Source organism: Anser anser (genome assembly GCF_964211835.1).
Source record: "Anser anser genome assembly, chromosome: 8".
In the NCBI taxonomy this organism is placed as follows: domain Eukaryota; kingdom Metazoa; phylum Chordata; class Aves; order Anseriformes; family Anatidae; genus Anser; species Anser anser.
In genome coordinates, this window is record NC_139728.1 from 29,680,976 (window position 1) to 29,696,523 (window position 15,548).

Here is a 15,548-nt window from a genome sequence, read left to right on the forward strand (position 1 = left end):
CTTCATACTCTCTTCACCGAGAGATACCAGCATCAGGCATTATGCTATCGGGGTTACATTTTACTTCCTGAAGCTACGCTCCCACTGGAGACAAGTAACAGGCTTTAGACTTTATCTGCTTTGATCTCAGTTCCGTGGACAATCACGCATGGAAAGGTAGATAAAGTTCTAGATACAACATCTCTGATGGTGTGTCTTCCTGGTCTAGGTTGATTAATGAAATGAAACGATTTATTTTTCTTCACTTCTTCATTTGTTCTTATCAAACTTGGCTAAGAATATAGTGAAGTCTGCAGTGATGTTCCACTATTTATCAACTTTTGATGTCCCACATGAAAAAACATTTTCCACCTACCTGTTTAAGGATTTGTGCTACTTCATATCATCAGGAAAATCTGTACCAAGTATTTAAAAATGAATCATTGACAGAATGCACGCAGAGAAGGAAGCTGTATTTTTTAGCAGCAAACTTCCTGTTAGTAAGTGGTGCAGGTGGACTACAAAAGGAGTTCTGTCCCGCCTTCTCAGACTTCTTAGAAACAGGGATAAATAAAAGTAGTATATATTATTTTTCTATTATTAGGAATTCAGAGTGGTTTTAAGGTAAAGTCTATCCTGTCCTGCAACTCAGAGAGTCAGTAAATGTGCATTTCCATGCTGCTGCCACACCTTTTGGACAATTTATAGCATTTTTTTAACAAAAAAAGATATGCACGGCAGTGCCTTTTACCACCCTTTTACCACTCTCATTTCTGCAATACAGCTGGACTACTGCAGAAAACATGATCAAATCAGAAGGGAGCCTTTTTGCACTGCAAGCGATACTTCGAAGGGATGTAAACTAAGCATGGATTTGTTGACAATATTCTGCTCGGCTTCTGATCTTATCCCTCCATCAAGTTAGTTCTGTTCACAATTATATCACTGTTACTACACGGATTTTTGTTAACTATTTTCTGCCTTGTACACATGCAGCAAAACATGTAGTTCTTTGTCAGATACCCTTGGGCTTAGGAAAATTCTTGGCTAGAAATACTAGAAATCTGAAACTAATGCTATTTTTTTAAAGCCAAGATATGTTTATCAGTGCTCCGAATCCCTGATGCGAGAAAAAATTACTTGCCATTTTCTTTTTAGCAGAATAGTATCTAGTCTCTAGTAGTGAAATACAGCTCTTAATTGCACTGCAAATTAGACCAAGCATGCTTGTACACCAGCACAGGTTGTACGCCCTGGATCAGTTTGTGGTGCAGTAGAGAGCTGTTGGAGAACATTATATTTTATTTAGTTTTGCATTGTAATTTTATTAGTGGGTATTTGGAATCAAATGCTTTTATGATTTATTCATGGAACATGTGATTGCTTCTCAGTCCCTGGAAGTAGAGGATTCTGCAAGTTTATTACTGTTTCTGGTCATGTTAGGCTTAAGTACCCAAGTGTGTGGGTGGTGATACTACTGTGCTCTGTGCCCATGGATATGTTTATATTTTTGTTTTTACAGCAGCAGAATTTAATGTTTTACAAGACAGCGATGGCTTTTTCTCTGGAATCTGAATATGGAGGCCACAGGGACAGATGAAGTAGAAAAGATAAAATCAAAGTTTATGTCAGCATGGCACAACATGAAATACAGTAAGTGAAACAACGTACGCTGAAATCTTGTCTCTATTGAAACGAGTGGAACTTGTCTTGTTGATATGATCGGAATCATGAATCAGAAACACAACTAATATTAATGATCAAAAATGCAATATAGCCCTTGAAGCCATTTTAACTTTGATATAACAAGCAATCTGAATAAACAAACTTGTTTAGCTTTCCATTTTTGAAATTGATTTGCATAATTTCATTTTTAAATGGCTTATTTCAGAAAACGATACATGCATTATGTAAGTAGCACTAGATAGCACGAGATTTGCATAGCCTTTGTACAGGGATAGTATGGAATCATTTGCGCAGAGGTTTTATTTTTATGTGTACCCTTGAAAAAATAGGATTTGTGTGAAATGCAAACTCCACTGACGAATCTATTTCACACACTTGTGTAACATACTTTTCCACAGATGAATGTCAGTAATTTGTTTAAAAGCCAAGCAGATTTTCAAGTGTCCCTTTTACTAACCTGTCCTTAACCTTAATTTGTTGGTTTAATAAACAGAGAGTACTTTTCTGTATACTTTTTGAGTCTGAAATCTGCAATGTAATGTTGTAATGAGGCATGTTTAATCCTACAGGAAAATTAGTATTCTTCTTACATTTTCACTGGTCATGTGCAAAGCTTTGTGTATATTATTAGAGGAGTTGGAAACCCCTCAGAATCAAACTACGCAATAATGAATTCACAATGGAGACAAAGCAACTTAGGCTCAGCTGTAGCACTTCTGTATTCTAACAATTTCTAAACAGTAGTGCAATTGTATTAACATTCAGATATTCACACATGGATAACATCATCGCTTTCAAGGCAGAATTCTTATCTGTGTTTTGTAATATTAACCTTTTTGTTACTTATGAAAGTAAAACCCACTTTTACTACATTTTCCCTATATTGCCCTTTAAGGGGTTACCTTTGGCTTAATCAGATGCTATTAGAAATGCCTTTTTGGAATGCTACAGTCACAGCTTTGTATTTGTTTTGCATTTATTTTAGGTTGGGTGTTGAAAACAAAAACTTACTTCAGTAGAAACTCTCCGGTTTTTCTGCTGGGAAAATGTTACCACTTCAAATCTGATGGTACGTACGTAACACTTAACTCATTGCAATCTTATTCGGCAAGAACTCTATGGATATATTTTTAATCCTCTAGAAAGACCTTCATTAACAATTACTGAATTCAGAATGTAGATGTGAAAAGCTTAGAAAATTCTTATTTAAATATGTGGAACGCCACCACTAATACAATCCATCCTAACCTGCTTTATTCAGATTTTACAGTAGTCTTGTTCTTTCTGTAAATATCAGTCCTGTAATTTACCCATCAAACTGAGATTTTCTAAAAATACATGAATGAAATAGTGACAATACCTGTAAGAAGAGTCACACACCAGCACCTTTGTTATCGTTTTGGTATGCAGTTTTCTAAGAATCTTTTATTTTCTTTTCTTATTGAATGCCTCTATTATACCATTTACCTATAGGTGAATTAAGCAGTTGTTTACCTGCAATTCAGCAATTGCATTGACAGTTTTCAGCTGGAACATTTCTAATATCTTTGCCCCTGCAATTTTCCCTTCTTGTATTTGAAGCAATTATTAATTTTTGCAAGTTTGCCCTATCTTTCTGATAGAATATTTGTATATTTTCATTCCAGTAACAGAAATCCCATACCAAGTTATAACTTAAATTGTGCTTTGCCTTACAGAATCTGGCGAACTCTCTACAGATGGATCCGATTTTGACAAAATCAATACGGAGATTTCAGGAAATGTTGATGAGTTTCGTAAAGATTTCATTTCTAGAATATGGCTGACCTACAGAGAAGAATTTCCTCAAATAAAGGGGTCTGCATTAACAACGGACTGTGGTTGGGGTTGCACACTGAGAACTGGTCAAATGTTGTTGGCTCAAGGTCTTATGCTTCATTTTCTTGGTAGAGGTAAGTTACAAGGGAGGAGCTGTATATTTGGTGTGATAGGCATGGGTGTTTTGTCGAGTGTGTGACAATCTTTATATGGCCAGAATCTAAAGTTCCAGCTGGTTTTGGTTCTGGGCTTCCTTACATTAATACTGGGATTGTATTGTGACAGAGCAGTGATCCAGCTGATCTACTCTTCCATTTTTGAAAAAAGGAATACGCGGTTGTGTCAAAGAAAGACACTGGAAACTCCACAGAAGCTAATTGTGAAGTCAAATACCTCAAAAAATTGTGATCTAATATCTACGTATTGCTGTGAGCCATGTAAATGTCCAATTCTCCTGAATCTTGCTCGTTTCTTCAACTCTGAATGTCGAAATGAGTTCCACAGCCCATAGCTGTGGGCTATAACAAAAGCGATGTTCTTTTATCAGTTTTTAAGTTGTACACTATTCAATTTATCCCAGTATTAATATTTTGAGTTAATAGAAGGACTTTAATGCATCATTCTGTGTTGAAATTTTCACTAGTTCATTTTTTCCCTTTCCCTGTGTACTTACAAAGGAACTTTCCTTTTTTTTTATTGTCTATCTGAAATTACTCTTTCAGTCACAGCCGTTTGAAGGAAGTAGCTTTAAGATGCTCGGAACACTTTCTGCTTTCAAAGGTTTAGCATGCATGCCATCCCCGTTCTTCTAAGCTGTGCCATGTCCTCTGTAGAGGTATTTTTGGTTCTTATGGTTAACCACCTTGTCTTTCATCCTCCTTTCCTCAATCTCTTTCATAATCAACCACATTGCCCCTTTGAAAGAATCAGTCTTACCCTCTGTCACCACTGTTGTCAAAATGATCCAAGCTCTGGGCTTGAAGCCACCCAGACACGTTAGTTAGAATACGATGTATTGTTTACTAAACCATTTGGTGAATCCTTAGGAATGTTTTAGTAGCAGATAGTTCTGGAAGCCTGTTTTGAAAATACTTTGTGCTTAATGTGCAAATATGACATAAGCTGTGAGCGTAGTCCCAAGACAGCTGCATCACCAAGTCTTCCTTCTTGGCAGTGTCATCACTGAACTGTCAAACTGGCTTACTGAATGCTCCTGTTGCTGTAGGTACCTAAGTCATAAAACATTCAGTATTCTTTCCAACTGACTGCAAATATCAAAACATATGAAAATCTTCTGCTGAGAGAACACAAATCCCTTAAATAAAACTTCTGTTATACGTATATTAAAAAAAAAAAAAAAAGAAAAAGATCAGAAGTTTACCTGTGAGTAGGAGGATGTAACGGCTCATTCTGAAGTAACCCAAAATAAAAAAGCCCCAGATTCATATCTTTAAAATCTACGGTTACAAAGAATTTCTTTCACTGTCTCCCATGAATTCTCATTTGGGAAGCGATCTGGTGATTCCAGAGTGCTGGTATTTCTGTGGCAATCCAAATGTGTAGAAAATTGGAGTATGTATGGTCTTTCCGGACTACTTTTCTCATTACGTAGTCTTCTGACAGCTGGTGAATTATCTTTTGGAAAGCTTTTTATGAGGTTTGGGTAGCTTTTTAAACAGATTTAAGTGTTTACATGAAGTTTTTCATTGCTGCTTACTCTTTTCCCAGAGATGTTTTCATTATAGTTTAATGGTATTGTTTCTGTTACAAAGCAAAACTTGCCTGCAGTTACCAGCTGGAATACTCACAGTTCACTGCTGCGTGGAAGGTTCCAGATATCGCTGAGTGATGTTGTAAATAAGTTTTTATTTTAAATATTAAGGCACTGGTAAGTTTACTTTGAAGTGCCTGTGCTCAAGACAGGCTTAAATCTCAAGACAGGCTTAAATTTGAAGCTCACAGGACAGGAGTAGCAAGGGCCCTGATGCTGTTACATGGAGCACCTTGTCCTTAGGGGTTGTTCCTCGCTTGGCTGTGGCAGCCTTCCCCTCTGCACTCTGGGGTGCTCCCTGCAGGCCTTCGGAATATTTTCTGGCCTAGCAGTAAGTTCACTGTGTTTCAGAGACTTCCTCACATGCTCCGTGTTGCAAATAGACCTGTGGGAGAGACTTTGAGTCATCTGACAAGTGAAGCCTTGCTGTTCTCTAGATGTGCTGAACCACCATTATGCTATTAATAGGAACGAGGCATGTAGGATGCATTGTAAGAGAGACCTCTTGCTGGAAATGCATGCTGTAGGTACCGTGCTGAATAACAGTTAAAAAAGTTTGTCTTGGAAGCTAGGTAAATCTAAGAATTGACAAATGTATTAACTAAAGGAATCTTTGCATTTTTCTGCTGCTCTGCTTTGTGCCAGCAAGCAGCGTTTGTTTTAAATGAGGAATTCCCCACTTTTGTCTTTTTTTAATAACTGACAGACCAGAACAATAAAAACCAGGCTTTGAAGCTTCTTGATTGACTTGAGTAAAACTAAATGGTACTTAATAGCTAACTTTTGTATTTTTAATATGCAAGGTTGTTCTGTTCTGTGCCTTGTGATCAGGTACGTCTTTTATATATTAACTGAGTAACCTACTATACCAGATAGCATAAATAGCTAATGAAAGTTACTGTTAGTTGTATTTTTTTTCTCCTGTCATACAGCAGAAAATAAAAGCAAATTATGTTGCGGTTTAGTCCTTTGTTTACGTTTTAGCAGTGACATTTGCATCTTGGTATATAAAGTCCATATTATCGGTCTGAGGAACCTGGGGGGAGAGGGGGGTGTGCTTTGCTGATTATACCAAAAGTTAACAGTAAGCCTAATCTGCATCTTAACATTTCCTGCTGCAGCCTGGGTCTGGCCAGATGCGTTGGACATTGAGAATTCAGATTCTGAATCCTGGACGGCCCATACAGTTAAAAAGCTGACAGCATCATTCGAAGCATCGCTTACAGCAGAAAGAGAACCCAAGATCCTGTCAAACCATCATCGGGGAACACTAAGGAGAAACTGTGGCGACAATGAAATGAGAAATGAAGTTTATCATAGAAAAATAATTTCTTGGTTTGGCGACTCTCCGCTGGCAGCTTTTGGCTTACATCAGCTAATAGAATACGGAAAGAAGTCTGGAAAAATCGCTGGAGATTGGTACGGGCCTGCTGTTGTTGCACACATTTTAAGGTAAAAGTATCTTTATTCTTTGTTGTTATCGTGCCTTGCCCATTACAGGAGAAGCATTTCAACGTGTCATGAGATTACTTGAGCTTAATTGAGCATCTAGCTGTTCATTATTGGCTTTGTAAAATGTCCATATTAGCAGCAGTTCTAGAGTTTTTTCAGAGACGGGAATGGAAATAGCAGTAGGTACAGGAATTAAACTCTGAGCCACCGTTCAGTCGTATTTCAGGAAAAAAACAACATTCCTGTTTTCCTGTACGTTGTGCAGTAAGAGTCCCAAGGTCTCTCCCAAACCTGGGCTTTTAAGTAGAGCTGCATTTAATGAAATGTTCTAAAAACTAACCACTCTTTCAACCTTGGAACATGCATAACATTATAGATTTTTTTTTTTTATACTGTAACCTGGGGGCTGTAATGTACTGATAGTGTAATGAAATGTCAGAGCTAAAATTGATGTTTTCAGCATTTCTTTGCACATATCAAATTCTTGTGAAACTGTAAATGTATGGGACTATTAATATTATAATTGTATCACAGTAAAAGTAAAGGGTCTGTGACATTCAGTGTGGTTTAAAAAAAAAGTCGAAAGTCAAATTTCTCCATACTGTGTGCCTTTATATACCATTTCTTTGAATATTACTGATTTGGGGTTTTTTATAGTCATATATACTTACGCTCGTAGCAGATTCCAGTTTACCTATAAACTGAATGACTAAGAAGTCATTTAAGCATCAGAAGTGAAAGTTCCTCTGTTAATCTATGTATATGTAGAGGGAACAGTTTGATAATTAGCATCCAAACATACTCGGCCGAAGTGAAACAAATCATGAAATGCTCTGATGTATGTGAGCATACATGCAAATGCACAGAGTGATGTGGCAGGTTAGCATTACCTATGCGTTTCCTTCTATTTTTTTTCCTGATAACAGAAACTGTCAGAATTCTTTTTGCTTGCTTTAAATTTCAGTAGCCTGTTTACCGAATAGATAGCGGGGAAAAAATTTGGCCCAGCGTTCCATTTAACGTAAACCCACCGGTGATTTTAAACACCACAGAGCTTTCCGTTCCTAGATCTCCTTTCCCCTTACAGCAGTACTAACAACGTATAGCACTCTCATAACTTGAGAATGGCTGTGTTAAACGATTCCTCAAAATATATTGTGAAATAAAGGGATAGTGACCATTTAATGCAAGCATGTATTGGAAGTCAAAGGCTAATCTTCTATTTTGAACAGTTTAATTTCTTTACAAATGTTGTCCTTGATTGATGATCATGCTTCAGACTATCGACATACATTTTCTCTTTAGTTTTTAGGTCCATTACTCTTATTCTTTTGAGGATAGTCTAATACTGCAATTATGTCTTTGAAAGTTTTGGTAAAACCCTATAGCCTTTTATGTGCTAGCGTTTATTTCAATAGACATGGGGTGCTAATTTGTGGCTAGTTATACGAACTGAGGTCAACTAGAGATTTATCAAGTTGAAAATAATAATTTTGTCAGCAAATTTAGCCTTTATTATACTGATACACAAACAAAAATTGCTATAAACTGAAAGACATTAGGTAGATGAGTATGAATTTCATTGTAAGTCAATGTGTGTGTGGTTGTTTTTTTTTTTTTAAATGTGTATGTGTTTTTTCATTGTTTCTTCTAAATGGCCAGGCACTGTTACCTTTGTTTGGGAAAAAAACTACTGCCATATGTACTGGATCTGGGTATCCAGTGTTATTGTTTGTGTGGTTTTGTTTGTTTTTAAAAATCAACCTCCATCTGTATTGATCTGAAATGGAAGGTGTTTTGAATTTAAAAAAATAAATAAAAAGCAGAACAATTAAAAACAACCTGTTTCTAAAAATGAAATAATATGTGTTTATTTAATGTGAATTTCTCTAAAATCAGAGATGATAGTTTTGTGTTTGTACTTAGAAAAGCTGTTGAAGAAGCCAGAGACCCTGAGCTACGAGGAGTAACAGTCTATGTTGCTCAGGATTGTACAGGTAAATGTTGTGACTATGTAGATTTTTGGAAACATTTTAGATGCTCTTTATGCCTTTCAGTAAGCACTCAACAATGGAGCTATAAAGAAAAAAAATAAATGCAAAAATGGATCCACAGAATTGAGATTATGTAGACAAAGGGGTTCTTGGTAGAGGCAGGTGTTTGTTCTTTTGTTTGAGAATCGGGCATCACGACTTGAAAGCTGTACATGTTGCTTGTTTGGTTTCTTATTAAGATAATGAAATTCAGAATCCAGAAAGAAAACTTCTTACAATCCGCCCGTAATAACTTTTTAATTGAGGAGTCTGAAGATTTACATTAGTTACTCTTTTTTGTACTCTGTTTCAATGTTGCTTAAGTAATAAGCTAGTAACAGCTTCTGTATCTTCCTAAAAATAACTACCCCAAGTAATATAAAAATACTTAATTTCAGTTGGAATAGATTTGTTAGTTACATTTTATCTTCTCTTTTACATCACAGGCTTCTTAAAACAAACAAACAAACAAATATATATACACTGTTAAAAAAAAAAATCTGCACCAGTCTCTTAGAATAGTAAGAAGTCATTTTTGCTTTGAGTTCAGAGATGCGAGCAGGATAGCGACCCAGGGCGTGTGGTAACCTTTCCTCTGCTGCAGCGTGGCATTTTAAATAATCAATAGCAGGCAGAGGAGCTTAGAGCCCTGGATGTTCGGGAGCAGGAAGTGATGACAAGATAAAATAAACATGTGGTGAAACTTTACAGTAATGACTACAGTCTTTCAAATCCAGCACAGTGCATTACTTTTAGTAGCCATGTTTAGCTGCCAGAAATTTTAGTTATATCGTAACCGATCTTGATAGGACAGGAAGGAAAAGTATGTGTGTGTAATCAATCAGGCTAGTTTTAAAGAGACACTCTTTAATCATATGCCTCAAACCAGCTTCACCTGACTTACAATGACAATGGAAACTTAGAAAATTCTATTTATTTTTCATTTCTTTGTCCTGGTGATGATTTTCATATCCCTTTAATTTGGAGGGAATACGCAGTAATACTACATTTAAGTTTTTTCACTCATTTTTCAAGGACTGTGTTGTATTAACTTCAGACAGTGAACATAAATATTAAAATCAGTTATTGTCTTTTTTTCCTTTAATGTGTTTATGTTTCTGTTAGTTATAGGCTTTCAAGTTTTAAATTACTCCTTTTAGAAGAAATTGTGAATAAATATTTATTGGCTCTCTCCTTAACCTACTCCTGCTGCATTTTCCTGGCAATGTGTGCTACCTCAGCAGCAGTTGATTATTATAAGATATTGCTGAAAATAAGGAAGCATAACACTATCTTTTATCAGAGTCGCTCAGGAGTTATATTTCAGGAAGACAGCAATGTTTTCAAAGGACTACAAATAGTTTGTCAGACTTAGTGGTGTCATTTTGAAGGTGTGTCTTTGTAAAAACTAGCAGATGTGTCTTAAATATGAATATTTTTGTGTTTCTTTCCAGTCTACAGTTCAGACGTTATTGACAGACAGTGTTCTTGTACGGATTCTGAGAAAACAGACACAAAAGCTGTAATTATATTAGTTCCTGTGAGACTCGGTGGAGAGAGAACAAACATGGACTACTTAGAGTTTGTAAAGGTATGAAATGAGAGTTCAATCATTTTTCAAATCGTAGCACTAGGTGATATGAAAAGAGACTTGACGATGGTAATCTTCTACCTATTAAATGTGTGGTGGTGATTTTACAGTTGAAGGTTGTAAAGTTTGACTTTACAGATTTTAAATTTCCCTATTACAAGATCAGACATAATTGCAGAGCACATGATGTCCCTTGGGAAAGCAGTGAAAACTGTTCTGCTCCTGAAGTAGCTACCTGAAAAGACATTAATGTAGTGGCTCAAATTATAAATGGTAATTTAGCTACATATGCTGCCAGAGTTGTGCTATAAGTATCAGTCAGCGTTTTAAAATATAAACATACCAAACACCTTAATCTGTTTTCTTATTTTCTGAAATGTCAAATGGCTTAAGGTTGTTTCTTGTCCGTTCTTACCTTTTTCATTTTCTTCCCCTTATGAGAGAGGGTAGCATTTTTTGACACCGTTAGTCATAACTTCCACTATTGTTTCGCTATGTGGACAGTAGGATGAATGCTTCTAAGGACAGTGATGCAGAAGCAGCAAGCAGTCACCACAAATAAAAATGAACTGGGGAAAAAAAAAGAGTAAAACTTCAGAAGAAAGGTTTATGCTGTCCTCTTTTTTTTTGGTGGAGGCTCCACTTACGGAGCTAACGCTTGAAGATGGGCTGTAACACAGTGGACCATCTCCTGCGCCTTCAGCACGAGATTATTTGGCTTAGTGAGAGAGGGTTCTCTTAGCCCGGCTGCTTAATCTTTTTCCATGATGCCGTTTATCGTAGGAAATACTGTCTTTAAATTCTATTCTAATTTTTAAAATTGCACGCTTTAGTGGTATGTATAAAGTCACAGAGTGACTTGGGTTGGAAGAGACCTTAAAAATCACCTGCGTCTGGTCCACCCCCCTGCCACGTGCAGGATGCCACCCACCAGATCAGGTTTGTCAAGGCCCCATCCAACCTGGTCTTGAACACCTCCAGGGATGGGGCATCCACAACCAGTCTGGGCAACCTGTTCCAGTGCCTCGCCACCCTCTGAGTGAAGAATTCCCTCCTAACATCTCATCTAAATCTCCCCTCTTTCAGTTTAAAACCATTCACCCTTGCCCTACCATCTGCCTGAGTAAAAAGTTGCTCTCTGTCTGTTTTTATAAGCCCCCGTTAAGTACTGAAAAGCTGCAAAGAGGTCATCCCAGAGCCTTCTCTTTTCCAGGCTGAACAGCCCCAGCTCCTTGTCTCTTCGTCGGAGAGGTGCTCCAGCCCTCTGAGCATGCTCATGGCCCTCCTCTGCTCTAACAGCCCCACACCCTTCTTGTGCTGGGGGCCGCAGATCTGGACGCAGTGCTCCAAGTGAGGCCTCCTGAGGGCAGAGGAGGGCAATCACCTCCCTCCCCTGCTGGCCACTCCTCTTTTGATACAGCCCAGGATGATGCTGGCTCATGTCAAGCTTTTACTCCACCAGATCCCCAAGTCTCTCTCCATGGGGCTGCTCTCAGGGAGTTCTTCTCCCAATCTGTCCTCATGTCTGGGATTGCCCCAGCACCCTGCGCTTGGACTTCTTGAACCTCACTGAGTTCACATGGGCCAACTTCTCCAGCTTGTCCAGGTCCCTTTGGATGGCATCCCTTCCTCCTGTGTATCGACTGCCCCACTCAGCTTGGTGCCATCTGCCAACTTGCTGAGGGCGCACTCGATCCCACTGTCTGTGTTGTTGATAGAGATATTCAACAGCACTGGTCCCAGACCCCTGAGGGACACCGCTCGTCACCTCCACCTGGACACGGAGCCATTGACCACCACTCTCTGAGTGAGGCCTTCAAGCCAATTCCCGATCCACTGAACAGCCCACCCACTGAACCCATCTCTCTCCAATTTGGAGACCAGGATGTCGTGTGGGACCGTGTCCAAGGCCTCACAGGACTCCAGGTAGATGCCATCGGTCGGTCTTCCCTTGTCAACTGACGCAGTCACCCCATAGAAGGCCACCACATTGGTCAGGCATGGTTTGTCTTTGGTGAAGCTGTGCTGGCTGTCTCGGATCACCTTCTTGTCCTGCAAAATCTGAGAGTCAGTCTTTTCTTTATGTCATCTGTCTTTGTGACTGTTTCACCTCTACAGAATTTCAGGAAAATGCGTTTGTTTTTAATGGTACGGGGAGACAGAGGGATGAAGCCTTTCATTTAAGTGATGAACTCTTAAATAGCCTTTCTTTCATGATTTTTTTTCCTTATATTTTTAGATTTTTTTTTTCTTTGAAAAGTTTAAATTCTTTTGTGGTTAGTTCTGACCAGTTACAATCAGCCCCTGTGGTTGTACACATGATCTACAACAACCTTACTGTGTACTTAGAGTGTAAACTACAAAAGAGCCTTTGAGTCGGTCACATCCAGGAAAATACATGGTGCCTTCGCATGTGAGCTAACAAACAGTTGCTTTCGCAACTTTCCTAAGGCTTCCTCAGCTAAAGAAAAGTGGCTCTGGTTCTTTAATGCTGCCTTTTATGATTGATGGGTGGCAGTGGCCAGTTCTGCCCTGCTTTCTTCAATTTAGCTGCCAAAAGCACTCCTTTTGCCGGAGTGAAATATATTTTCATGGCACCGGGTTTCAAAGCACAGTCACATCATCCCAGTTTGCTTTGCACAGCTGGCCTTACCCAGGTGACTGCTGCTGCTCAGATACCAGGGCCGGGGCTGCCTCTTGCCCTTGCTCGTGATGGAGACTGTGATAAGAGGGCTTTCGATTGCGTGTATCAGTCACTCCGCTCTCCGTCTTGGCTGTTCGCTGAGCAGTGACTGAATTTCTCGGGGTCTGGCTTAAAGTTAAAAATGCAGATTTTACCATGTAGTAGAAGAGGTAATTTTTACAAAGGATTTTATATTTATGGATGAAAATTGATAAATATTTTATAATTCAGTTTTACAAGGGAATTTCCATAGATGAAACAGTTATTCATTACTCTAAATAGCTTTGCTCTCTTCCTGTTTCACTGGCAGAGAATGTGTCCTCCTGAGCCGTTTCAGCCTTTGCCTCTCATCCGCCTAAACCTTCTGTAATGTTAAGCCATCAAAGAACATTTTCTAAAAAAGTCCTCTCAGTCATGTTTTAAATAAGCATATTCTCTTAACCTGTATAAACCACAGTGAAGCTGACCTGCTAGCGTCTTAGGTACAAAGGTTTTTGTTATGTTACATTATTTTATTATTATATTATTATTACTTTATTGTCTAAGTAGGGAAAAAAATATCTCAACAAGAAGCCTTGGCCTTATTAGAACAGGAAATATCAATCATTTTGCTGAGAGAAATGTTCCCTGTTCGGACAACAATAAAGTACTGGTTATAAGTGTAATGGCTGATCTCTTAGAGGAGAGGATGTGGATATGACCGCCAGCTGATGGAGATTTCATTTTAGCTCAAGTGATTGTCTTCTGGATTGCTGTCCCAGTTTGGGCCAGCATCCAAGCTGTGGATCCAAGATTTGTCTAGTGCCACCAGGAACCCCTGTGGTTTACTGATGTTTAAAGGCTGCTCAGTTTTCGGAGTATTTAATGGTCTTGGGCTTGTTTTATTGGAACAGTCGGGCTCAGCTTTCAGAACTACTCAGTGTTGAATTCAGCTCCCTCTGCAGCTGGTAGGATAACTCATGGAGAGCTTTGTTAAGCCAGGACTGAACGCTCACAAATATCCTAATAAGTCCTGTGAAGAAACAGAGCCTCGTGAAAGGAAGAGCAGTAGAAATATGTTGGAGGGAAGGGGGAAGGACCTCCGTGCCTACTTTCATTCCTTTGTGGGTACTTACTGTAATAAACGAGGGAAATGAGGAACTCCCAGGTGGTGACACAACCAGGAAAGCAAGTCTTAATGGCAAGTGCCTGGGAAGTGTCAGTTCTACCTCAAATGGGAGGTGATTATCCTTTGTGTTGTTTTTTTTTTTAATTTCCCTTAATTAAAAATAAATAAACAAACCAAACACATAATGGTGGCATCTCTCCATTCTTATAATTTTCACCAGAACCTTTACTGTAAGCAGTAACATTAATAATGCTGCTTTAACAGCTGATGTATTTTCCTAAAACTATTTTCAGAATATTTTTGCTATTGCAGGTTTTGTTTTTGTTTTCTCCTGATACCTTTTTTAAAATGAGGCACAGGGTATGAGTACGTTTGGTTTCAGTTGGTGGCAGAGGTATGTTTTTGAGTGTTTCTTTGGCATTGGGGCTGTCTTAACAAGAAGCCTTTTGCTTCTCTGGGTGATTGTATTATTTCACTCTAAGGCAAGGCAAGGTCAACGCCTCCTCCTGATGAAGGAGCAGGAGAAGCAAAAGCGCCCGTTCCTCAGCCATGCCACTTCCCCCAAGGGCCTCCAGGGTGTTGAAGTCCTGCGCTGAGCAGGGCGGCTGAGGCTGGACGTGCAGGGAGAGGGCATTGCAGGCAGAGCCGGGGGCAGTAACGTCCTGAACAGCCTCCGCAGAAACCTCAAGAGCTTTTCTTTGGTGTTCGTTGTCTGCGACTGCATCCAGAGCTTGTGGGTAACAGGAATTTCAGTCATTTACACTACTGAAATGTTCTTACTTGGCAAAGCCGTGTGCCTGCAGGTAGATCCTCCTCCCCAGCACGAGAAGGTGTAGCTGTAAAGTCGCTGTTTCGTTAAATAATGATACGTCTGCTCGGTTTGTATGATAGCACAGACACGTATTGCAGTTCCCAGCTCTTTACAACGTGAAGGAGCAGAAATACGCTGGCAGCACTCGTGTGACTGTGGCCTGTGGCTCCCCCAACCTTAGTAGCTTAGTCCTTAGTAGCTCCTAGTTGCAACGGCCAGGAGAGCGCATTCCTTCCTCTGCACCCCCAGATAAAAATGATTCTGGGATTTCGTCCCACCTCTCTTTACATCCCCATAGGTGTATTTGTGATGCATCTTTCTCAAAGAGGCAAGCTACTGACGGCTCCAATTCCCTATCTTCGTGGTCAGAACATCATAACGTTGATGGGCTTTTCTGTTCTCTCTCTCTCTCTTATCTCGTTCTTTGGGCTGCTGTTTTTAGAGCTGTATTTTCTAGTTCCTATTGCTTCGACGGCATTTCTCCCTGTGGATGTAAAAGTTCATACCCTGCTCCAGACAGACTTCGACATTTGAATGCAAAAAGAGGAGAGCCTCCAAGGCCCTGGAATGTAAAAGTATATAAACTCTGAAAATCTGAATATTTTGATTATCTTTTGACTATGCAACCTGCGCTGAA

The 15,548-nt window shown here is 39.1% G+C and overlaps 1 protein-coding gene across 4 annotated transcripts in view; it reads left to right on the forward strand.

The window, feature by feature from the left end:
- The window catches only part of ATG4C (autophagy related 4C cysteine peptidase), a 28,273-nt gene that overhangs the window by 1,852 nt on the left and 10,873 nt on the right, over positions 1 to 15,548 (forward strand). For 3 of the 4 annotated variants that reach the window (XM_083846109.1, XM_083846110.1, XM_083846112.1), the window contains 6 exons: positions 1,502 to 1,632; positions 2,651 to 2,734; positions 3,363 to 3,596; positions 6,355 to 6,685; positions 8,612 to 8,682; positions 10,173 to 10,309. In XM_083846109.1, the coding sequence (XP_083702235.1) occupies positions 1,557 to 1,632; positions 2,651 to 2,734; positions 3,363 to 3,596; positions 6,355 to 6,685; positions 8,612 to 8,682; positions 10,173 to 10,309 (933 nt within the window). In that variant the 5' untranslated portion in view covers positions 1,502 to 1,556. Of the gene's footprint in view, positions 1 to 763; positions 900 to 1,501; positions 1,633 to 2,650; positions 2,735 to 3,362; positions 3,597 to 6,354; positions 6,686 to 8,611; positions 8,683 to 10,172; positions 10,310 to 15,548 lie in introns of all 4 variants that reach the window. The other variant, XM_083846111.1, reaches the window with a different exon arrangement.